The sequence below is a fragment of the Fundulus heteroclitus genome, chromosome 17 (genome assembly GCF_011125445.2).
Source record: "Fundulus heteroclitus isolate FHET01 chromosome 17, MU-UCD_Fhet_4.1, whole genome shotgun sequence".
Taxonomy (NCBI): Eukaryota; Metazoa; Chordata; class Actinopteri; order Cyprinodontiformes; family Fundulidae; genus Fundulus; species Fundulus heteroclitus.
This window is the reverse complement of record NC_046377.1, coordinates 21,375,753-21,400,706: the sequence shown is the minus strand read 5'-3', so window position 1 is coordinate 21,400,706 and position 24,954 is coordinate 21,375,753. Positions and strand designations below refer to the sequence as shown.

At 39.5% G+C, this 24,954-nt stretch overlaps 1 protein-coding gene across 4 annotated transcripts in view; it reads left to right on the top strand.

Annotated features, from left to right (window-relative positions):
* Window positions 1-2,212: 2,212 nt before the first annotated feature.
* Window positions 2,213-24,954, top strand: part of LOC105937148 (SLIT-ROBO Rho GTPase-activating protein 1) — a 45,467-nt gene continuing 22,725 nt past the window's right edge. For all 4 annotated transcript variants that reach the window (XM_021324414.2, XM_021324413.2, XM_012878312.3 and 1 more), the window contains exons 1-8: window positions 2,213-2,636; window positions 14,535-14,730; window positions 16,102-16,156; window positions 16,231-16,338; window positions 21,977-22,039; window positions 22,186-22,383; window positions 22,484-22,612; window positions 23,601-23,822. In XM_021324414.2, coding sequence (XP_021180089.1) covers window positions 2,570-2,636; window positions 14,535-14,730; window positions 16,102-16,156; window positions 16,231-16,338; window positions 21,977-22,039; window positions 22,186-22,383; window positions 22,484-22,612; window positions 23,601-23,822 — 1,038 coding nt within the window. In that variant the 5' untranslated portion in view covers window positions 2,213-2,569. The remainder of the gene's footprint in view (window positions 2,637-14,534; window positions 14,731-16,101; window positions 16,157-16,230; window positions 16,339-21,976; window positions 22,040-22,185; window positions 22,384-22,483; window positions 22,613-23,600; window positions 23,823-24,954) is intronic.

Below are 24,954 nucleotides of genomic sequence, written 5' to 3'. Positions count from 1 at the left end.
CACCCTAAATTAAAAGTCTTTTTTTTTCAGCCAGACTAAAGCCACCAAAGCAATTAAGAGTCTGACCTCAGAGTTTGCCACCATCATGCCTTTTAGACAGAGCTCAGAGGAATCTCCCAGGCTTCCACCTCTCATGGAGGTAATCTATCATTTTTACTATTTGGGATTATTTCTATCAGAACACTTGCTAACATGATCTGATGTTTTCTCTTAGGTAGGGAACTGTGGCATCGTTTGGACATCATGAGTGTAATGGAGGAAAAACAAACGGGAAATGTAGCCACGGACGCTGCAGGTGAAGTCCAATATTAGCAGAATGGAAAATACAGCGGAGTACTGGGAGAGGCAAAATATATCCATACCCCAATTTACACAAACAACTTGCCTTTTTGTGCACGCCAGCATCTTCTGTGCTCTGTGGTCAGGTGTTCCCAAAGGCCTAAGAAGTAGTGCAAAAAAAAAAAAAAATTATTAGAAGTTACCAAAAACTGTTGAAAAACTCTTATTTCTGAATACAATCTCTCGTTTTGCACATCCATGCCTTCTTCCATGTTCCACGAGCACTTTTACTGTCTGCTTAGGCCCATGCTAGTTCACTAAAGTGACAGAAAAATATGCACAGCTTGCCACGTAAGATCGGACTTTTCTTAGAAAATTACACACACAGAACTTGTTTGAAAATATTTATTATGCAGAATTGACAATCATAAGAGAAATGTATATTTATTACTTGTTAAAGATAATTTGCAAGGGCCCTAAAGGATGAAACATATGTGTAAGCATCACAGATTGTAATAGTGACTGTGATTCTACACTTGGCCAGAAGGTGGTGTCATGTGCGAATGAAGCTTTGTGAAATTAATCCTTTGCTAAAGCAAGTAGATCAGTGTCCCATGAGGCCTCCTCTCACTATAACTAGATTTTATGTTTTAAACCAACACAAGGTAGCAACAGGGAAGTGGTAGAAGGACATTTATAATCATCCGCCTTTACTCTGATAGCTGGAAGCTGAACAGAGTGGGACCAATTACCTTCGGGAGTCGCCTAATTGGTAAATAGACTCCTTCTGTGTCTAATATAATCTCAGTATCAATGCAGCTCTGGAGGAGCTGCAGAGATCCACAGCTCAGGTGAGAGAATCTGTCGACAGGACAACTATTATTTGAGTATTCCTCAAATCTGACCTTCTCAGATTAGTGGCAAGAAGAAAACCATCACTGTAAAAAAAAGAAAAAAAAAAAAACTCCACACCGTCCACACAGTGAAACATGGTGGTGGCAGCATGATGCTGTGTGGAAGGTTCCCCTTCCAGCAAGACGACCACCCAAAACATGCAGCCATAGATGCAACGGGATGGTGCAGATCAATGTGTTAAAATGGCCTAGTCAAAGTCCGGACATAAATCTAACTATGAATCCATGGCAAGACTTCTCCATCTGATCTGCCTGAGTCAGAGCTGTTCAACAAAGCATAAAAAGCTGAATTTGTTTTTCTTTTGACGCCAAAACTAGAGCGACAGAAGAACTTCAGAGATACACGGTTAACCAATTAGATTTGTTGGTTTTATAATGAAATATAGTTAATTTTAAGCGTGAACTGAATTGAATAAACGAGTTTTCCTCAACATTTGGACTCACTAACATAGCCGCCAAATATTCCCAGGAAATGACATGAAATGCTTTGGTTGGTTTGGTTTGAATGTTGCGATTAAAATTAAATATCTGAATTACCGCCTAAGTGTTTGTAGGACATGAGCTAAACCACGTGACCCGGTGGTTCAGCGTTTTATTTCATTATTTAGCTTTTTACAAATGCCGATTTTGCAGTTTTAAGCGTCGCAACACAACATTTTGGCCAGAAGGTGGCGTTAGCGGCCACAATTTCAGGAACACGGAGAGAATCTGTTTGTAATGCGCACTGTGACATGTGGCGCTGATCTCAGTCTGATTTATGGGCAGCATGGACATACAACGCAGGATCCTTTTGAATCCAATGCAAAAAAAAAACATTTTATCGGAATAAACAACTGGATAAAAACCTTGTTAATAAAGAAATGTAATTATTAGAAATCATGCTTCTACTATGCTGTGACTAATTGGCCACTCCGGCTGCCCGTCACGCCTCTAGCCCCGCCCTCGGCGCCGACACACCCATCTCCTCACCGGCGCCTTTCATTCATTTCGTTTCACCCTCGCTGCTTTTAGATGCGCCTGGGTAAAAAGGTGACGGCGGGGTGAAGATAACATCAAACGCAGAGGTGTGCCGTGGCGCGCGCCGGTGTGTGCACGTGTCTGTTTCTCCTCTTCCTCCCTCACTCCCTCCCTCCTCCTCCTCCTGCTCCTCCTCAGCGTGGAGGTGCGGGGCCACTACTGGCTGTGCGGTTGCGGCACTGGATGGATGTGAGGAGCATGTGTGCGGGTGAGGGAGCCTCGGGCGGCGCACACGGAGGGAAATAACCAGAATCCCTTTTTTTTTTTTTGGGTGCTTTTTGTATTTAAGTTTTTCATTTTTTTATTTTATTTTTGTTTTGCCAACCCACCGGCCGATCGGTCACCTCCAACAGGGCGAGATGTCAAACTCCAACAAAAGCAAGAAGGACAAAGAAATCCTGGCCGAATACGAGAGCCAAGTGAAAGGTGAGGTCACTCGGACGCGCTCGCGGACGCGTTCGGGCACCTTTGCATGCACCTGCAGGCTGCAGCACTCCGCCGCGTGCGCCCATGCATGCATGCGTGCGTGCGTGCGTGCGTGCAGGGTGTGATTCCTGCACCGGAGCTGACACCTCACGGTGAGACGTCAGGATCCGTGGGTTCATCCTGAGTGCTGCATGGCGCCTCAGGGAAGGAGGAGGAGGAGGATGGAGAGGTGTGTACGCCTGTGGTTGCATATGTGGGAGCATGTGTGTGTGTGTGTGTGTGTGTGTGTGTGTGTGTGGGGGGGGGGGGGGGGGGGTTCAGGTCTGAAGCAGCTGATTTCCTGATGTGTCTCAGATTTTTTTTCTGGGAATTTACCTGCAGACTTGCTCAGGAGGGAGACAGCCTCTGTTCCAGAGACGGATGACCTTTGGTTTTCAGCACATGCACCAGAGGAGCGATGCTCCCTGCGTTCCTGGGCTCTGAATGTCAAACCTTTACACCGTTAACCCTCCCTGCAGCACATCACACCATCATCTCCCTACTGTCCCCCCCATATAGCACAAAGAATGGCCTCTAACCGAGTGCTGAGGCATAACTGAGGCTATCTTTTTTTAAATGGCCTCCTGCCAAAGCCCACTGGGGGATGCCCTGCATCACAATGACCGCCTGGGCCGAGTCGCCGCCTCCCGGTCCTTTCTGGTCCTCTGGCTCCTCGCTGCGTCCTCCCGCCGAGGTCCAAACGTATGGATCCGCTGCTGTAACTATGTGCTCTCCAAGTCTGCCTGGCTGCCGCAGCCCCTGATTGGTCGATGCAGAAGGTGGTGTGTAATGTATACACAGGGGGTGGCCGCCGCTCCCTCGCCGTGGAGGTGAGGTGAGCCTGGTGGAAAGGTAGAGACGGGGGGGGGGTGATTATGCACCGTGCTGACAGTACATCTTGAAGCCCGGCTGGTAGAGGCGCTGAGCGTGCTCCTGTGACACCTCCTCGGTCTGAACGATGGAGATGAGGATCGCTCTAATGAGAAAATGCAAATGAAGGATTGGTGAGAAGAGAAAAGCGCTCTGAAAGGAGACGTGGAGTTTCCTTCCTCACACGGCGGCGGCTGCTGCTGCAGATCCTCCGGTTTCTGCTGGCGTCTGCATGGCGGTGATTAGTGAGGTCTCAGCCTGCGCCTCATTTCTTCACGTTTCTCCTTCAAGTCGTCTGTTGAGGAGGTTCTTCACGGCTCCTCAAGGTCTATCAGACATTTTCTTTGGCCCTTGAGTCCCAGTCAGCTGTGAAAAGGTATCCGCCCCCCTTTTCACAGCCCATAAAGTATCTTATTTTATTGGTTTGATAAAATAAGATATCAAACCAACCCGGCTCTATATGGAAAAGAAGTCCCCCCCCAGGTTGGAGTCAAAGGTTTGGGAGTGGGAATTCAGCCCCACTGGAGGGTTTATCCAGAATGAAAAGCCTGAATTACTTTGACTAGGCCACTGTGGACATTAATGTTGTTTCTTTTGAGTCTCTCTCTCTTTTATTTATTGAATCGTGACGTTAACCGAGGCAGTGAGGCCTGCAGAGCTTTCAACGATGTTCTGGGTTCTTCTGACCTCCTGGATGAATCCTTCAGGCTCTTGGAGTAACTCTGGTAGTAAAAGGTTCTCCGCTGTTTTCTCCAGAACCGTCATTCCATCACGGTTCTGGAGTCCGTTTCTCATCGGTTCTTGATTGCTTTAGATCGGGTCGTGCGATCCTGGAGTAATCAGTCTGTGTCGCTGACCTGAAAAGAGTTTCTAATCACGGTTCATTTTTAATTTAATGAGGAAGTACTTTTCACACTTTTCCTTTTAACAAATAAAATCATGTTCTGGAAACTTTCTCTTTTTTTTTTTTTTTGGTTCACCTATATTTCATCAGGTATTAAAATTTGTTTGATGGTCTTAAATTTTTACGTGTGATTTTAAAAAAAGAAAAAAGAAGCAAAAGCAGAAAAATTTGGAGGACGGACAGGAGCACTGCAAAAATAGAACTAAAAATAAGAAAAATCTTCTTGAAATGAGAGTATTTTCCTTGATTTGAGCATGTAAATAAGATTATTTGCCAACGGAATAAGATTTTTGCACTTAAAATAGGGACAATTCATCTCCATCACCTTATTTCAAGTGGTGTATATCTAATTATCTTATTTTAGGGGTAAAAATACTCATTCCATTGGCAGATAATCTTATTTACCTGCTCAAATCGAGGGCAAATACATTCATTTCAAGATAATTCTACTTATTTTTAGTTTTCTTTTTGCAGTGAGGGAATCTCTCCTGCGACTTTAAAAACACCTGAACCCAATAATGAGGCTGAACTTGACCCCATGCAGAGTAGATAATTAAGCCATTTGATTCTGGATGCATCTTGAACCCGCCGGTCATCGTTTAAGACTTTAGGAATCGTCCCTCAGCTCCTCTACTGAATACCAACTTCCCAGCTTTGGGTCTTAAATCCTATTTTCCGTCTGTCAAGCTGCGTTAACGTTATTTTCCATGTATTCAGCTAAATGAACGGCAGCAGATTGTGTCTTGCTGACGGTGAGAATGAGCCTAAAAAACGGAAGCGCCGCGCCGCGACTGGAGGCTTTATCCAGAAGGTGACACGTCGGACTCAGACGGGTTTGAAGGGGACCGCTCGGCGCCGGGACGTGGAGCTGCTACACCAGCCTGCACTGACAGGTTCAATAGAAAATAACCGGGGGATCCTGGTGTGTCTGATTTGGATGCTGTGCCCTTTACACTGGATTAAGACCACGGCACGCTCCCCATGAGTCCACAGCCTGCAGAAATGGAGTTGGGCCTTTGACACAAGCTCAAAGAAGCTCTCTAATTTCACCGGGGGGCCATGTGATCCAAACACGCCCCAGAAGACTTTGCCAAGATGCTGCAAAGACCCTCCTGGGTCTGGCTGGTGTTTTCTGTCCAATGTCGATCCGAGTCCAGTGGGTCGGAACTGAAATAGGTTTTGCTGCTGAGTGATTGGAGGACTATTCAATTCAATTTTCAATTCGATTTTATTTATATAGCGCCAATTCATGAAACATGTCATCTCGAGGCACTTTACAAAGTCAAAATCAGTCATATTATACAGATTGGTCAAAAATGTCCTATATAAGGGAACCAGTTGATTGCATCAAAGTCCCGACAAGCAGCATTCACTCCTGGGGAACCGTAGAGCCACAGGGAGAGTCGTCTGCATTGAACATGGCGACAGTGGAAAGAAAAACTCCCCATTAACGGGAAGGAAAAACCTTCATCTGCCTCGACCGACTGGGGGTTACAGAAGACAGAGCAGAGACACAACAAGAGAGACAAAAAAGCACAGAAGCTCACATTGATCCAGTAATCTGTTCTACATTAGATGGTAGTAGCGGGTGATCGGTCTTCCTTGGATGATGTCACAGACTATCGATGCAAACTGCGTTAAAACAGTAAAAGATGTTTGGATGAGTCAAGAAATCCCCAGAAAATGATTGACGGAGATGGATAATAAGTTTCATGCAGAGAATGATCTGAAAGGATCAGATCGGATGTCCCTGGACCTGGTTTTTATGGTTTTAATCATAATCTCGGAAATTAGGACGTATTCTGCAGAAATGACGTTAAGCAGTGGGTTGTTCCAGTCTTTATGTTAAACTCACCACAGGGGAGGAAGATCCAGTCCGGTTTCTTAAACAACCCTCCAATCAGCTGAATTCAGGCAATTCTGCAAAGAGGAGCGGGCGAAAATTCTCACTGCCAGCTAAAATATGTTTAAATTTGACAATAAATGTTTTACTATGGGTCAGGTTTGAATTGATTTATTTTCCTTTTAATATATTAAATCATCATTTGGAAGCTGTGTTCTGGATTCACCCTGGTTCTCTTTGCCTGATATTTACAGAGTTTGATCAGAAATTTGCTAAAGGTCAAAAGAAAGCCCAAAAAAATAGAAGAACTCAAGAAAAGGAGCCAAATCCCACACCACCGTGTTCATGTGAGGCTAAGCTTAGTGTTTTTATGACAATAAACAAGCAGAACAAGGCTTTATTAGCTGGGCTGTCAGTTCTTGCCGCTAGCCTGCAGCTGGTTGGGAGAAATGTTTATTTTGACCTTTGTGTAGCAACAGGTGGGGGAGGGGGTAGCTCTGCATTGCTTATCTTACTACACAGACTTTAAATTATGGGATCAGTAAGTGAGGAAATGTGTTTAAAGCTTCGGTTTCGCCTCATTCCCAGGATGGCGACGTGCGTAGAAAGTCTCATTTCATTCCCGGGGTGCTCATGGAGAAAATCTCTGACTATTTATGTCAGTAAATAATGAGAGGAACTTCATCAGCAGCCGTTCAAAGAGGCTCACAAGAGGACATGGATGTCTGAGAGCAAAACAATTACCCCCCATTCTCTTTATCAGGAAATTATTTGATTTAATCGCCCAAAATTGGCGCCTTGAAATCAAATATTAGAGAGATAAAACCTGAAGAGACAAAACAAGATGTTGTTTTGTTTTAGCTGGCATAAAAAGCTGAATTTGTTTTCTTTTGACCCCAACTCGAGCGACAGAAGAACTTCAGAGATAAATGGTTAACCAATTAGATTTGTTGGTTTTTATAATGAAATATAGTTCATTTTAAGCATGAACTGACTTGAATAAACAAGTTTTTCTAGTTTATTTGGACTCACTAACATAATCGGCAACTGACTGGCTCCTTTTTTTGCCAATTATTCATTCTGGCCACTTGGGGCAATGAGGATCGCAGTGCTTCCCCTCCCCTACCTGTTGCTGCTTACTGCCGGTCAGCTGGCTGATTGAGACTATGTTTAATTCTCCCAGGTCAGCCCGGGTCCAATCTCTGTTCTGGTGCTATTCTGTGGGCTCGTGGGCGTCTATGATAGTCTAAAGGTTCATTTTGGTATTCTGTCGTCAGTTTTTCTGTATGTTTTAATAAGAAAAATCTTTTCTGCAACATCCTGGACAACCTGACCTAGTCTCTGCTGTCGGATCAGTTTCACATCTAGATTTTAGTCCCTTTTTTTTGCATATTTCAGCTCATATGTTTCTTGATTTTGCTTTAAAAATATTTGTATTTGTAGGGTTGCGGTAAGCAACAGGGTTGCAGTTGTATAGCTTTCTGTGGGGTTGTTCTGACTTTTACTGACTTTTGCGTCGTTTTTGTACAGCTGCTGTATAATCTCTTTACAACTCTTGCAAGTACATCTCAGTGAATTACAATATGTGATCAAATGAGTCTGGTCAGAATAAAACTACCTTATAAAAAAAACAACAACAACCGTAAAGCAGGTATTAAACATATTTTTATTAAATCCCAGCTGTTATTTTTATCACTAGTCTGATGCAAAATCTTAATCTTAGATGCTGTTTTCATTAAGTGTTGGAGGAAAAATCACAATTAACAGAAATAAAAGCTTGAATACATCAGTCCCTGTGTAATTAATCGATATAATGTATCCTATTTTTATTTTATAAGGAATAATGTGCAGAAAAACGTTAAACTCTACCAGAGTGAAGATGAAACGCACCAGATTCTTGCAGAATCAATGGAAAAGACTCGTATAAGAATGAAATATCATCCAAAATCCTATGCTACAAAACATGCATGCATTAAGTGTTGCAGTAGCTGTAATAAATCAACTTTTTAATAATATTCTAATTTATGTAGATGTACATAAATCCGTTTTTTAAAGTAGTCTCTCACAGTAAACACTGCTGGAGAAACTCTAAATATTTACAACACTGAATAAAGCTGAAAATTAGACTAAATCATAATGTAAGAACTCCACGTTTACCTACATTTTCATATTTATTTCAATTGCTTTCGTTATTTTTGCCTTAATTTTCTTGTTTCTTGGTCTCAGATCAGAACTTTTGAAGCTTTAGATTTCATCAATATAGTGTTCATGTTTTCCCATCCAACATTTAAGTGAAGAAGTTTTAAGGGAGCTTTAAAGCACTAAATACATGTTTTTATTTGATTAAACAGAAAGAAAACCCTCTGTTACTCAAATAAAAGAGAAGCTTATTTCCATGTTAATCCCTTCCTGGTAAACTTTAATCTAACATTTCTGTCTGGGTCTCCATATTTCTGCAGACAGCTCCTTTTCCTGGTTTTTAGTCTTCGTTCTTCTTCGTGTTTCGGCGTTTTTGGCACTCTGAGGCGTCCTGAAGGCAGCGTTCTCTGAAAAGAGGCTGAGTCGTGCCGTTCGGGGCGTAGCGAGGACACACAAGGAGGTTTCTAAGAGCAACTATTTCAGAGATCAAAAGGGAAAGCACAGCGGATTTCCTCTCTTCTCTTTCAACAGGCTGTGATCCAAACCGAGGCGTTTCATTGATATAATCTCGCCTCCCGAGTTGAGGAATCCTCCTCCTGCTCGGCAACAGCCAACCTAATTTTTGTCTTATTCACAGGAAACAATTGTTTCCATTTCATTCATGAAAAGCTCATTGAGTTTAATCCATTCTGATTCTCTTATCTGCAATTCTTTAAACCTTTTTTGATTTTTAGATCTAAGAGTCTTTGAGTTGGTTTTCCTGAACATTTCTCTCCAGGCAGACCGAGGTTGTAAAAGCCGAATCACAAACCATGTGGGACGTTGCTTTCTGTTAAATGATGCCAAGTGTCAGGAAGCTGACAAATTAAATCTGTCATTTCTAGGTTTTATATTTCTAATGCCCCCGTTGAACAAACTGTCTAAAAAAAAGCTGCATTCGTGATACCAGGATGTCTGATTTTCACAAACGTATTCGTCTCCGACGGGAAATTATGTAAAGCGAAGTGAAAATCACACGTCGTTTTGTCGGCGCTCCGGTTTGCATTTGCACTCTTTTGATGTTCTGTGCTGAAATCCCAGCTGAAAGCAAGACTGGGAATTCAAGGAAAAAAATAGTACGCCGCGGGTAAATCAAATGAAACCGGAATGCATCACCGCTGGGGAAAAACGGGCCATTTTGTCTGAGTGCTGCAAGTGAATTTCTGAAGTTTTCAAGGCAAGAGGATAAAATGTTGTAGAGAACCGCAATGTTGTGTTAAAAAAATTCAAAACAAGAACGTCCAAACTTTTGTTGCAGTTTTTCCTCTCATGTTTTAACGGTGCGTTCTCTTTGTACTCCGTAGTTGGAGCCAGAGACTTTTGACTTGGAAAGGTCCAGTTTGCCAAGTAGCCCCAGTTTTGGGGCTACTTGGCAAACTGTAGCCCCAAAAACTGGCTACTTGGCAAATGTTCCCATTTTTGCACCTAAAATGGGAACAATTCATCTCCTTCACCTTCATTTCAAGTGCAGGATATCTAATTATCTTATTTTTGGGGTAGAAATACTAATTCCATTGGCAGATAGTCTTATTTACCTACTCAAATCAAGGATAAATACACTAACTTTAAGAACATTTTACTTATTTTTAGATCTGTTTTTGCAGTGCTCTGTCTCTTCTTGTAGACGGCCCTGCTGTTGTGTCACCAGTCCGGTCTGTTTTCCACCACCTACACTTCCTCTCCCATCAGTGTTTGTTTTTCCTCTCACACCATAAAGTCTCTGATGCAATGAGTCTGTCTCTTCCTGGAAGAGTTTAAAAAAGAGAGGGTGAGAGTACAGCTCCCTGTGGTGCTCCTGTGCTGACGACTACCTGATTGGACGCATTCATTCATTCATTCATTCTCACAAACTGTGATCCAGGCAATTGTTGATGCCTCCAGCTGGAGTTTCAAATCAGGCTCAATCATCTTAAATGGAAATTTGATCCTCCCGGTGCAGTCTGTCTGGTCCAGCTCGCAGCACTGCAAAAACGGAACTAAAAATAAGTAAAATGTTCCTCAAAATTAGTGTATCTGTCCTTGATTTGAGCAGGTAAATAAGATGATCTGCCAATGGAATAAGATTTGTGCACTTAAAATAGGAACAATTCATCTCCATCATCTTATTTCAAGTGCAGGATGTCTATCTTAATTTAGGGGTCAAAATACTCATTCCATTGGCAAATGATCATATTTACCTTCTCAGATCAAGGACAAAAAGACTATGTTTAAGAACATTTTGCTTATTTTTAGATCCATTTGTGCAGTGTGTGGCTTAGCTTGTTAAAAAAGGTGTTTGACGGCATCTTTAACTCCAACCCCGATGCAGCTGCTTGTCTGCTTACTCTAGTGGGCCAGCAGGAGTCTCTGTGGGACCTTCATGATGTGGGACGTCAGCGCAACACGTCTGAGGACTGATCGCTGAGTTTTTCTTTGGTACCGGAACAAAGCAGGAGGTCTTCCACAACACCTGAAACCTTCTTCTGGGTCGTGCTAATGTCAAAGATGTGCTGCAGAACATCTGCACGGGCCTTTAGGACTGTGGTGCTGACCACATCTGGACCTGTAGCCTCGGTCAGGTCCAGCACATCTGCCTCTTTGCCTGACCTCTAGAGACAGACTGGAGGAGGAACCAAAGGAAGCACCAGCATCTCTTGGTGTGCATCTTTTAATTTAGGTTTTAGACCAATGTGAATCATACAAACTAACGTGAAGTGACTAACCTGATAACTCATGTCTATGTTTAAAATTTAACCAATAAATGTATAATTTGATCAACTAAATTAGTGGTTTTCAGCTCTGGCTCTTCGCCTGATTGTCTTCAAACGTAATAAAAATCTAAAAAATACTATTGATGGGTTTAAAGTTACTACTATACAACTTTTTGAGTTTTTATTCCCTTTAAGTAAAGTTTTGAGGAGAGATTTTATTTCATGGGTTTATTAATGGGATGATCATTAGGCTTTTATTAGGAAATGTCATTTAAGACTTTTTCCGGACTGAAATTGAGATAAAATGTAAGAGCCTTTGTTAAGTTATCTTTTCTTGTTATATTTTATATCTTTGTCTTTATACGTACACTTTGACTTGCATATCCCTGTGCTGCTGCTACACCTGAATTTCCCCAGTGAGAGGAAAATAAAGGATATTTCTATTTTATCCTAAGAGCCTGTCGATTTAAAACATGGATTTAAGTAAATGTTTGCTTTAATCACTTGTTTTTATAATTTTGGTAAATCTTTCTCACTAACATCAAGCTGTAACTGCTTATGGTGGTTCAGCATAACTTGATTATTTATTAGTGTTAAAAGCAACAAAACACAAAAACAGAAATTATTTGATTTTTAAAAAGCTTGACAAAAAAAAAAAGATCTTAAAAGCCTTAGTTGGCATCCAAGCTATTGGGTCAAGTGTTTTTTACTCCTTTTTTGTTTTCTTTATGTAAATATTTAGAATTGTTTTACAAAATCCTTCAAAATAAGGCAATTCAATATGAGATTTGGTTGCTGTAAACGGAGGAACTTGCACAACGCGCCGTACGAGACCGTCATAAGATGGCAGCCATTTTAATTTACTAAGCAAAGAAAAGCGAAATGATGCCCGAATCAATAAACACACGCCCGGTCACATCCAACAATGGAGTTTTTATGGACTCTGCAGTTTTCCACAGAGATCTGGGCAAACTGTGCACCAGTCGATGGTGCAGTTGCAGGCTCCTCACCTTCCTCATCACCTTCCTCATCACATGGTTCACACACTGTGTGTGGTTACCAAGACAACAGGTAGTGGAGTGGATTTGCTCTCAGGGGATTGCTGCGTGTCGGTCTGTGTGTCTGTGTGTGTGTGAAAGAGAGGGAGGCGGCGTTGCTGGTGTAGTCGGTGCTCGCTCTCTCCGGTTTGCTGCAGAAAGATCGAGCGCTGAAACACAGAGAGGCAGTGGAGCGTGCAGCCAGGCTTCACCATGCTGACTAGCAGCCCGATTCTCCGTCTCTGTGTCTGTCTGCGTGTGTTTTTCCTCTGCTGCTTTTTCATTTCAGTCACACGATTAAGTCCAAGGTGACTCCTGAGAGAAAAAATGGACAGCCTTCATCTGTGAGGATGACTGTAGGGAGGAAGAGGAGGCCATTTACGCATTTTAATAAGAAGCTTATCGGTTTAATCAGATTTTTTTTTTATTATTAACTATCCAATTTACCGCATTAAGTGGTTTTACATCCAAATTCAGTTTTTTTTTTTTTTTTTAGAATGGATGGCGTTGAATTATTTGCACCGTTTCATCAGTTAAGATGAATGGAGAAATTTAAAGACGTCCTTTGTGATTCATTCAGTCCTGAGAAATGAAAAAAAAAATCAAGTAATTCTCCTCAGTTTTAACGGGTTTATCAAGGCCCTGTTTTACATTTGTTCTGATCATATAATGTGATTAATCCCAGCAGGACTTTCAGTTAATTGAAAATGAATTCTTTAGTAATAACTCTTCTTAATGTTATTCATTTCATCCGTCTTCCATGCAGTAAAAGAAAATAAAAGCTTTTTTTTTTTGTATTTAACGCCTGTCTTAAGTACTTTTTGATTTTCGCTGTGGTATGTCCACGTTTTCAGTCCTGTAGTGTTTTAAAATGTGAAAAAAAAATCGCCGACAGTCACAGGAACGGTTAAAACCCCAATAAACAGACGACGCATTCGTTAAATATCATAACATCTAGAATATGAAACTGTAGCACAAATAAGAAAATGTAAATCCTGAAGCCATGCGGAGCAGTTTTCCAGCACAGTGCTGATCCTTCTTTCAAGTTTTAGCATTTTAAACCTTTTTAATCGTCGTCTTACGGAGTTAAACACAGAGAGGTGAGTTGTGACCCGAAGTCTCCCAGAAACGCAGATGCTGAATCTCATTTTAGCCACAATCCCTGCATGCTGCTCCTTTTATGGTATTAATTAACAGTAAAAGGTTTGCTGCTAACTTTTCGTTGAAGGATTGTTGTTTTTAGTTTCATAACTAAAAAGAAAATTATCTGTAAATGGTTTATTGCCACAATAACTGTGATGTCTCATTTGATAGTTATGATTATTCCTTCCTTAACCGCTCTAAAGTGGGGAAAATATTGTTATATTTCTCTGTTGGAAAGTCTTTAACTTGCAAAGCAAAGATTGAAAAGTGTTTCTCTGATTAAAATATTTTATTGGCAGGGTGGTGTAGTCCTAAGAGGTATACACTGGTACTTTTACCAATCTATTGAAGCAGAATAATTATTCTTATGTCTGTTGTAGGCTTGTTTCATTTGGTATAAATGGGCGTATAGAAAAACTATTCATGCCTGTTAAACTTTGACACGTTTTGTGATGTAACACAATCACAAAATGTAAATGAGACTGTGAGTCTCCAGAGATTTTACAGCGTAATAAAAAAAATTAAATAAATAAAAATTTATTTTAAAAAAACATGACACAAAAAAGAGCAACAGCAAAGTGGAAGGAAAATTAAACACCGATTCCAAAATGGCTTACAAATGAAACATCTGCAAAGTGTGCCGTGCATCTGTATTCAGCCCCCTGCAGCGTTTAAATGTGCACCAATATTTAAGAAAATAATTTAATTAGGTTGCATTGCTGCCAGTTTAATTTAAATGTAAGCTTGTGGGATTAATTATATTTGATGGGTGTAGCAAATTGGAGGTGAGGCTACTGACCTTTTTATCTCTCTATGTGGAAAACGTAGTTGGTTTATTGTTTAATCCCAACTCTAACTCGTGTCTATGTGTAAAAAATGATAATTTGGGGATTGTAGTTGCATTTATGAGGGGAAAATAAATATCTGAAGGTTTTTAGGTTGAATATTTTAATCAGAAACTATAATTATTTTTGCAGTTCTGCTGTGTTGCTTCTTGATATCCAGATCGTGCTTATACACTCACAGCTCATTGACAAAAATCTCTTTCAAACATTATGTTCTTGTATATCACACTGCTTTTATCAGCCCATAAATTACACTGCAGAAAGGATTTAAGTCTCCACGTTTTTCTGTCACCATCACTTAGCATTTTGGGCCTGGGGGTATTGACTGTGCTCTTGCTTGTGTGTGCAGATGTGCGGACCCAGTTGGTGGAGCAGCAGCGCTGCCTGGAGCAGCAGACGGAGATGCGGGTCCAGCTGCTTCAGGACCTGCAGGACTTCTTCAGGAAGAAGGCCGAGATTGAAACGGAGTATTCCAGAAACCTGGAGAAGCTCGCGGAGCGGTTCATGGCCAAAACACGCAGCACAAAAGATCATCAGCAATACAAGTACGTTTAAATGTGTGCGTAACGCTGCAGTCGGACATGTTGGGCACTCAGTCTAACAGCGGCGTCAGTACTTCAGTACAGTAAAACTGATATATTGAGTTAAATAAAGTATTATATATGCAACAACCAATCAGCCTGATATCAAATGCTAGCAACCTTCAAGTGTCCAGCTGTTATTGATGGTCTAGGACAAAAACGTCTAAATGAGAATTTGTTTTTCTGGTTTATTATTGCTTTAAAACTAAATGCTTTCGCCAATTTGTGGTCTATCATCCAAAATCGTGCAGGTTGTTCCATTTATTAAGTTTAATCAATATCTGAAAAAGATTTAGTATTTATGCTTTGATGCATTTCTTAATGTTCTACAAAACCGATCAGCCCTAAAAGAAAAGTGGACATTTTTATTTATAAAAGAAACCCCTGACAGTTCCTCTCTATTTAAGCAAAATTCATTAAGGTGTTTCTAAGTTTAAATTCATCAGGTACACAGGTACACAACCTTATGATTTTAGATATATTTACACATTATTTGTCTTCAAATGGAAAAGTACGCTAATCAAGGCATTTTCTCAGACTTGTTATTTTGTCCTTGTGTAGACTAAGCAGCTAACTTATTTTCTTTTCCACCAAAGGGCTCGTGGTGTCTTGTTTTGGACCCGGTTCTTAAGTGGTTCTATAGGGAAACACAACCCTGACTGACCCACACAGATTTAAGCAGGTTTTAAAAATCCTCACGATGTTAAAAGAACAAAAGTGATTATAAAGAGCTCTAAATGACATAAAATTCAGTGGACGCCGCTCTAAGCAGCGTGTTGACATAGGATAGTGGCGCTTAATATAAAAACAAGCAGCAGAAACAAGACAGACATGCTCTCGCGTTGTTCTCATGTTTTGGGTAATTTTATTAATAATGAAGTTTGGTGTTATTATTGACTTTGTCCTAAATGAACCAGATTAGGAGTGAAACATGGTGTTCAAAACATAAACATAAGCTAAAATTGTAGTTAGCTAGTTGACAACACTAGCTTGCTAAGCTAGCAGAAAAGCTGAAACATTTCACGACCTCATCTCTTTCTGGAGGTATTTAATTGGGGTTTGTTCAAAAGTAAAATAAATAAATAAATATAGAACAACTTAAAAGGTAATAAAGATGAAAATAGTCATGTGAAACTAAACTAAACCATGCTTGTAGTCTTTGTTAGCATCTGAGCTCATGCTTGAAGTCTTTGTTAGCATCTGAGCTAACAGGTCAAGTATTGTAGCTCCATTTTACTATCTTATCCTTTGTAATTTTAAATAAAATATCTTAATATTTATTTATAAAAATTTAATTTTTAAAATGTTTTTTTAATATTATTGTTTTAATTACAGAAAGGACCAGAATCTGCTTTCTCCAGTCAACTGCTGGTACTTGTTGTTAAACCAGGTGAGTTAATGTGTTTCCAACTTTTCCAAAAGAGACACAGAGGAAAAAAGATTAATTATTTAAACCTTTTTTAGGTGAGGAGGGAGAGCAAAGACCACGCCACCCTCAGTGACCTCTATCTGAATAACGTCATCAGCCGCCTGACGCACATCAGCGAGGATTCGGCTCGTCTCCTGAAAAGGGTGAGGCCCCTGATTGTCGTTGTTAGACGTGGGCTTAAGCACTGGATGTCATTTGAATAACCCTGGATCTCCCAGGAGCTGAAATTTATAATACAAATCTATTTTAAAAATCTACGTTTTAACCCATAACTATAATTCCCTGTGTTAGCCTAAAACCAATCAGTTTTGTTTGCATATCCTGTGTATTTTATACAATGAGTCCACTGCACAAAACATGTTACTATTGACTCTTAATGTGTGCAAATGTGGAACCGCCGCAGCACAACTTCTTTTCTTTTCAAGAAAAGGTCTTAAAGTAAATTGTTAATTGGTAAATTAGACCTATTCATCTTTTATCGTAAAATGTATTTAATTATCATAGTCCGGGGGGGACTGTATCGGTCAGAGTTAGGTAAATAACACAACAAAGTGTAAGAGAAGAATGTATTTATGCATCTATATATATATATATATATATATAGATAGATAGATAGATAGATAGATAGATAGATAGATAGATAGATAGATAGATAGATAGATAGATAGATAGATAGATAGATAGATAGATAGATATATATATATATATATATATATATATATATATATATATATATATATATATATATATATATATATAGATAGATAGATAGATAGATAGATAGATAGATAGATAGATAGATAGATAGATATAGATAGATAGATATAGATATATAGATATATATATATATATAAAAACCAAACTGACAATTTTTTTAATATCACAGCATTCTGGTAATAATTTAATTAAGCATGGTTTTTCTAACAGCATTACTTACGGCTTTTAACAATAAAAAGCAGCTAAAAACTATTGTTATTCAAAAAAACTCAACTATTTCTAGGCTGGGCTAAGCCTTTACTGTCTCAGAATCGTAGCATCACTTCTGATTATCGTAAGATATTTTATTTGTATACTTGTTTTATGCTACAATTTTATGTTTTGAATACAAACTTGTAGATTAGGATAATTATTTGCCTTTTTAATGGAAGAAAGGAATTTTCTTTAAAAGAACAATCGCGAGGCAGTTGCCAAACAGTGATGATGTTATGTACAAAACAACAAATATAATCATTTTTAATGGTTGCCAAACATTAAGCAATAAAAGGTCTCCGACTTAAACATGAGCTTATAAAGCGTAGAAATATGAGATTTGACCACAGAGTCGGAGAAGTTCAGGTCAAACGTTGTGTAACAGGCTGTAGCTTGGAGATCTAACAAACCTGCACCTTACTTAGGGTTTTAAAAGCATTCTGGGATGAGCTGGGTGTGCTTGTGTCTGCCCAGTGGAGAATGACCACATGTGAAACGGTGATTAAAGAAATTCAGTCAGCATTTAAGTAGAGGCAGTATTTCTGCTCCAGTTCTGACCAGCATTGTTGCTCTTACGCGCACAGATACCAGCACTCCCTTTTACTTCCAAAACCCGTGTCACCAGCATGCTTTATATTCCAAAGTCATGCAGTGGTTGTGTAAAACATAGCAGTAGTGAATGGAAGCAGCTGAAAGTCTCACTTCATGAGGTTTTAGGTAGTATCACTGCAATTTATCCATCAGAAAGCTTGCCTAAAGTGTGTTTCTCTGCAAAAATGGTTTCCTAAAGGCCACATGTAGGAATTGGAGAAAAAATTCTGACATACAATCTTTCATTCACTTGGCTCAGACACAAATGAAAAATGATTCGTTGTGGAGCAAATTGATGTAGGTAAACAAACAAAAAACATTAATTCACGCAGTAACCAGAGGCCATTAAATGTTTCGTACTAGCAGAGGAAAGGTGAATAATAAAATAAAGGTCACACCTTTTCTTACCTGATTATCGTTATACCCACAACCACCAGCAGTCGTCGTGGTGAAGATTCTCATTGCTAGAGTTGTCGGTCGTAGTGGGGGCTTCTGCTGTGTCTTCGTCCCACAGATTTGGATTGTTGCCTCTCCAGAAGCCAACATTACAGTTGTTCCATGAAACCTTGGGGGGATTTGAAAGAAGAGTCAGTGTGTTGTGAGTGAGGAGAAATCTGGCCTCTTTGGTTTTGTGAGCTTTCCATTCTTTTGCATAGGGGATCAAAGTAAAAAGTGCTCACTCCATCTTTTTCAGTCCCAACATTATTTTTCAATGCATTCCTGTTTAAAAGGTCTGTTTCTGTTTTCTATTTTTCTTGCTGCTTTCATACGACAGGTCATCATCCATACTTGCTGGTGCCACCGTTTTTCAAAATTAAATCTTATTATCTTAATATTTTCAAGATGTTTAGGTTTGTTACGCTTTCATTTAAACTCATAGAAACAACAAAGCATCTAAAACGTGAAGAACCTGACAGACCTGACAGCGATCGGTACACTTTATCACTATAAAGACGTCGACTACTAGCTTCTTTAAATAAACCACGCGAGGACCTCTTTAAATGCTGCGGGTCAGAAACATCGGCCGAGCAGCATCAGACGAACAAATGGATGTGACCGCACACAAACAAATGAATTCATAATTGAAGCCGAGCTCGTCTTCCTGCTCCGCTGAGCCCCCTGCCTCATGCATTAAACAGCCAAGCAGTTTGGGTAAGGAGTTATGTGGCAGCATCAATATTGCATTATGCTAAAATGTCTGGAATCCCAGGATGGATGAATCTCATTCCCAAAGCGCCCACGGACGGCCGGCGTCGTCATGGTCACTCGGCCGGATGTCTCATCTCGGCGTCCGTCTTCTGAGGAGGGTTTGACGTGATGGAGGTCCTCCGCTCAGAGCTGCTGGCAGTCGCTGCACTTTAGCTGGCATGAATAAAAGACGAGCCGGAAGCCAGATTAATAATGAACGCTGCGAGCTAAAGTTAGCGGCGGCAGAGACTGCGCTTGTGTGTTTAATTTGTTAAAGTCCACAGCAGGCCCGCGCAGAGCTCTGTGGACTTTACTTCTCATTAAAATCCACTCTTTTACTGCAGTAATGACAAAAAGGACACATGTAGAGACCTGCACACACACAGAGACGAAGCCCAGAAAAGTCAGTACAATTTACCCAGTGACTTTGATGATAAATGCTTTTAAAATAACAGAATCACTGCAAAAACGGAACTAAAAATAAGTCATATTTTCTTGACATTAGTGTATTTGTCCTTGATTTTAGCAGGTAAATAAGATTATCTGCCAGTGGAATGAGTATTTTAACCCCTACAATAAGATAATTAGACATACTGCACTTGAAATAAGGTGATGGAGATGAGTTGTTCCTAAGGCAATTACCCAGTGACTTTGATGATAAATGCTTTTAAAATAACAGAATATGCCCAAAAAATGAGGCTAAAAACTCAACATATTGGTTTGAAACTGGATTTTGTGGTCCAGTACGTTACAATAAATATCCTCTTAAACACGTTAAAAAGATTTCTGAAAGTCTTTATCTTCTTAAAATGACTAAAACAGCAATGTTTTTGTTTAATGTCACTGTTTTTTAAGTCTAAAGGATGTTTATGTACAATTAATGATGGTCTAAAATCTCTCTTACATCTACAAAAATGTATTGAATCCTGCAATTATTAAACTATGTCCAGTATGAATTTAATACAAAATTAAGCAGATCTTTGTAAAATATAATTAACATGTTTTCAAAAATAAATCTAAGTAGGACATCCATCCATCTATTGATCCAATGTGAACATCCTTGTACGTCTTTTATGGCTGTTTTTGGTTGGTTAGTCCTTGTCTTAATTAAGCAAAGACAAATATATAGAAAACTGGACTTTTAACTCCATACATTCTATCCAAATTTAGCCTAATTATCAAACCCAATCCCATTTCCAGCACGTTTTGGCATCAGTAGACATCTCTGTGTAGATCTTTCTTAACCCTTTTCATTTTTCCACCACACTGTCATGTTGATTAGATGATAGAAAGCATTGACTTTGCAACGCAACACCAGTGCTGGGTGGACAATCCAGCCGCCATGACAGCTCAGAGAGGGTGAAGATAGAAATCTGCTGCCCAAGTGATAGCCATTCTGCAAGTTTGCATCATAAGAAGTTAAAAAAGTCAACATAAAATTCAAGCAATGAGTGAATCAATAAAAGAAAAGGCAGAGTAAAAACAATCATAAGGCTAAAGTTCAGAAAGACTCATATTGAGGGCTTAAATCTAATCTAATTTATTTCTAAAGCACATTTAAAACACCAAAATTTCACCCCCAGATTTATGGCAGGAGATTTCAAATATGGAGTCAAGGGCCACTGGGGCAGAATATGGGACTTTTCTCAAGTTCAAAAGAATTCACGGCGATCCAAGCTTTGATTTGATTTAGGCAAAGTATAAGCATCATGTTTTTTCAAAGAAATGTAGACTAAACAATCATCAGGATAAGAATGAAATGAAATTGGAAATGTCCTCAAAATTTAACCCAAAAGTGAGAAGATGAGAGAAAAGAAGGGGTCCCAGTAATGAACCCAGAGGCCCCACTGGCAAAAGACATTCCAGATGACACAAACTAATTTATGCCGATACAAAAATGTCCCTCAGGTAAGACCTAAACCACTCCAAGGCTTCACCTGTTATACTAACACAGTGAAAAGAAAATGTCATGATCAACTGTGTCAAAGGCAGCCGTACGGTCAACATAATTAGCAATTATAACCCTAACCCAGCAGCTAAAATTATCGTTAAAACCCTTTGAAAGAGCAGATTCAAGGCTCTAAATGAAACACCTAAGCCAGGGGTGTCCAAACTTTTTGTTAAATGGGCCAAAAGTCAAAGGAACTCAAGGGTCAAAAAAAAAAATTTAAAACCAAAAACATGATGTTCATTTTTGACCTGCTCTACTAAATACGATCATTTTAAATAAATTAGTCATATTTTATTGTCGAAAATGAATGTGTAAATTATTGTAGAGCCAAAATTTTAAAAATGATTTTGCTCATTTGTTGTATTAAAAGATGGTCGTCCAGTTTTAAAATTATTTTTGAATAATTTAATTTGACTCCAACATTAAACTGAACTCTTTTTGTTCTAGCAATATAATAACAGTATTTGGGTCAGTTGTTCTTCGAAAACACTTGCTGTAATTAGCCAATTTTAATAATTGGATTCAAAGCAGATTTTAATGCACCAAAGTCTGCATTTAAGTAATTAAATGTCATTGGATAAATGTTACTATGAAATTAAAGATTATGTCAAAAGTGTGTTTATTAACAGATGAATACTTTTTGTTGTACTTAACATTTTCAATTGTAGGATTTTAACATTTCTGTAATGATTTTGCCATAATTAAAAACTAAAATCTTCCTTCTGCATCAGCCATCTATGCGGGTGGAGCAAATCTTTCTTGAAATGCAGATGGAGGGGCCACTCAGAATCAGTACAGGGGCCGCACTTTGGACCCTAAGCAAAACAATTTATCGCTAAAACTGAGTTTTATTCGGCAAAATTAACTTTTCCCAGTATTTTTATAAGGAAGGGGAGTTTGGGGATTGCTTTAAAATCTGGAAACAAATGAATGGAAAACCCATTCTTTCTAATTTAAATGTTTAATCCCTTAAAACGTCCAGGTCTAACTTTGAATAACGACAGCCAGGACGGGTTTCTGCGATGCGATTTTGAGCTTGTGTTGATATATTCTTCTTTTTTTTTATCACCTGCGTCTCTCAGAGTAAGGAGATCCTCCTGCAGCTTCAGGAAGACCTCATGAAGCTCCTTAATGAGCTTTACACGGTAAGTGAAACCACATTTTTGAGTGTTTTAACGCAGAATATATTACGTTTCTCAATACCCTGGGTTATTCCACGTACACTGGACTTTAAAATCAGTGTTTATCACGATGTGAAGAAAGAAACCACGGTCTGACTGCTGTTGCACAGGTGATGAAGACGTATCACATGTACAACGCGGAGATGATCAGCGCGGAGGCCAAGCTGCGCGAGGCGGAGCGCCAGGAGGGCCGCGTGAAGGGCGTGTCGGGAACCGGCGGAGGGGTGGAGCCTGTGTTCGGCCTGCGGATAGAGGAACGCCACCAGAGGCGCAACGCCGCCCGCAAGATGGAGAAGATGAGAGAGAAGGTAGAGTAATCCTGTCCCTGAAGAAATGAACGCAAAACGTTGCAGAATAATGACTATAAATGGATTCATACTTTTATTATTTTATTGCTTTTGTTCATAGAGGAAGGCAAAGTATTCAGAGAACAAACTGAAGACTCTGAAGGCGAGAAATGAGTATTTACTGACCCTGGAGGCTACCAATGCCTCCGTGTTTAAATACTACATCCACGATCTGCCCGACATCATCGACGTGAGTATAATAGCCGCTGTTTATGGGAAAGTAGTCCCTCTGTACGATATGACTGGTTCAAAAATCCTACGACTATAATTAGAATCAGAAACTCAATGGAGTCGTCAATTGAGGCCAACTGGGCTGTTATTCTGTCCATTTTAAAATGTTTTCTAAATGCATCAGAGAAAGACTTGCTCATTTGTCTAACTCAAAATAAAATGAATTGGTATAATTGCAACTGTAAAAGTTAAAACTAAAATTACTTTTAAAATCCTATAGCCTAAATTAGAGGATCTCTCGAAAATCACTTGTTTTTTTTTCCCCAATATTGATTGGAAGAGTGATTAACTGTCACATAATTTCAGTACAATCAAAGGAAGAAGTAAGTTTAAACTTCATTATCAGATAATGTTTTAAAGATTTTGACAAAATCTCTAATGAATCACTAGTTATTGAACCCTGAGGGTAACATAAACAGCAAAAATAGCACAGAACCCGAGGATGGAGCCTTGGGGAACTCCACATGTAACTCTGGCTGCAGATTACAAATATTGAACAATGTGGACTGAGAAACTCTGATTTATTTGAATGTTTTATTTGGTTCATAGCTAGAGCAGAATTGGAGCTGTATCAATTTACCTGTATCTATTTACCTGGAAATTAATTTCAACCATTTTCACAGTTAGTTACAATTACAAGAATGACTTATTCTAATCATTTTAGGATTTTAAGAACATTGGTAAGGCCTATGAAAACATTACATTTAGGTCATTTCTGATTAAAGCTACAAGAGTCAGAGAAGGATAAACTTAACAAAAAACAACCAGAAGAAGTGAGCTGAGTCTAAGGTAACGTTTCTATATTTAGAAGAACAAAAGGCACATTAAACAGCTTTTTCACAAATGTAGTAACTTATTTCTCAGGTCAAACAATCTCAGAAAAACATCTTTCCCAAAATAAACCGGTTTTTAGCTTTTCTAAAACTTAGTCTCAACGTGTTTCTTAGTGCTGTGACTTAGGGTACCACTCCAGTCTGAGCCGGGCTCTGAGGACCTACCTATCCGCCGAATTGAGCCTTGAAGCCTCCAGGAGGGCGGGCCTGGAGGTCCTGGAGGGGGCTGTGGAGAACCTGGACCCCGCCCGCGACCGGCAGCGTCTCCTGGGCCTCTACCCCACTGCCTTCTGCCCGCCTCAGCGCTTCGGCTTCCAGGCGCACATGGGTGACACGGTGAGTAGACGTTTAATTGGCAAAAAAAGGAAAATAAAAAATGAGAACAAAACTCATAAATGTATTTCTCTAACAATCAGCCAGACTTTCAACAGATAATTTAAAGTTTTTACAGGGTTCCCGCGGATCCTTAAAAAGTCTTAAAAGGCATTGAATTCTGTATTATAAAACTAAGGCCTTAATTGGCAATAAAATGTCTTAAATCAGTCTTTCTTAGGTCTTAAAATTGTTACCAGGTCATAAATAGGATTTTATTTTTATAATCCTTACCAAACAGTAAAATAATTGACACAATTAAATTTTTTTTAAATTTACTGAACGGCTCAACTTAACAATTATTGGTTCTGTCCCGATAGCGGAACCAATAAAAACTGATGCGGCCGGATCATAGCTGTGAAAAAGAGTTGGCACTGGTTATGTTGTAGTTTTTAAAACTGATTTATAGTTTATTTTAGTAGGGAACAAGACAAAGTTTGTGAATTCAGTTCAGTAGTTGTTAAAAATATATCTGTAATTTGTGTTTTTTAGCTTTCTTCCTATATGAAATGTTTTTCAAAATTTTTAACATGTCTACTGGGCCAGAAAGTAATGATTTATGTTAAAATAAACATTTGGGTGAAGTTGTCGCAACCAGGTTTTTCTTGTTTATCATGAATTTGATCTTAACTTTTTATTTCAAGTGGCATTAAAAAGTCTTAAAAAGTCTTGAATTTAACTTGCCTTATGCTGTAGGAACCCTGTTTTAAGACAGAAGTGACCAACTTAATGCAGAATCAATAGCTACAGGGTCTTCAGATTAGCTGAAACAGTGCATAGGGAGATTTATAGGATGGACCTCCATGGCTGAGATGCTGCATCCAAGCGTTACGTCATGAAGACCAACGCAATATGTCTGACGCGGTGATTTAAAAGACGTCAATGCTTGACTCTAAGCAGTGGAGACGTGTTCTCTGGAGTAATCCCTAATGCAATGGACGACCAGGACAAGAAGAAACTGATCTGGTTTCACAGAGTCCTGAACTCAGCCTGGCAGCACATCTCTGGTATGAATCAGAGCAGAGACTGCTTCTCATCCAACATCAGTGTCTGACCTCATAAATAGACTTTGAGGAAATCAAAGTCTTTGAGATGT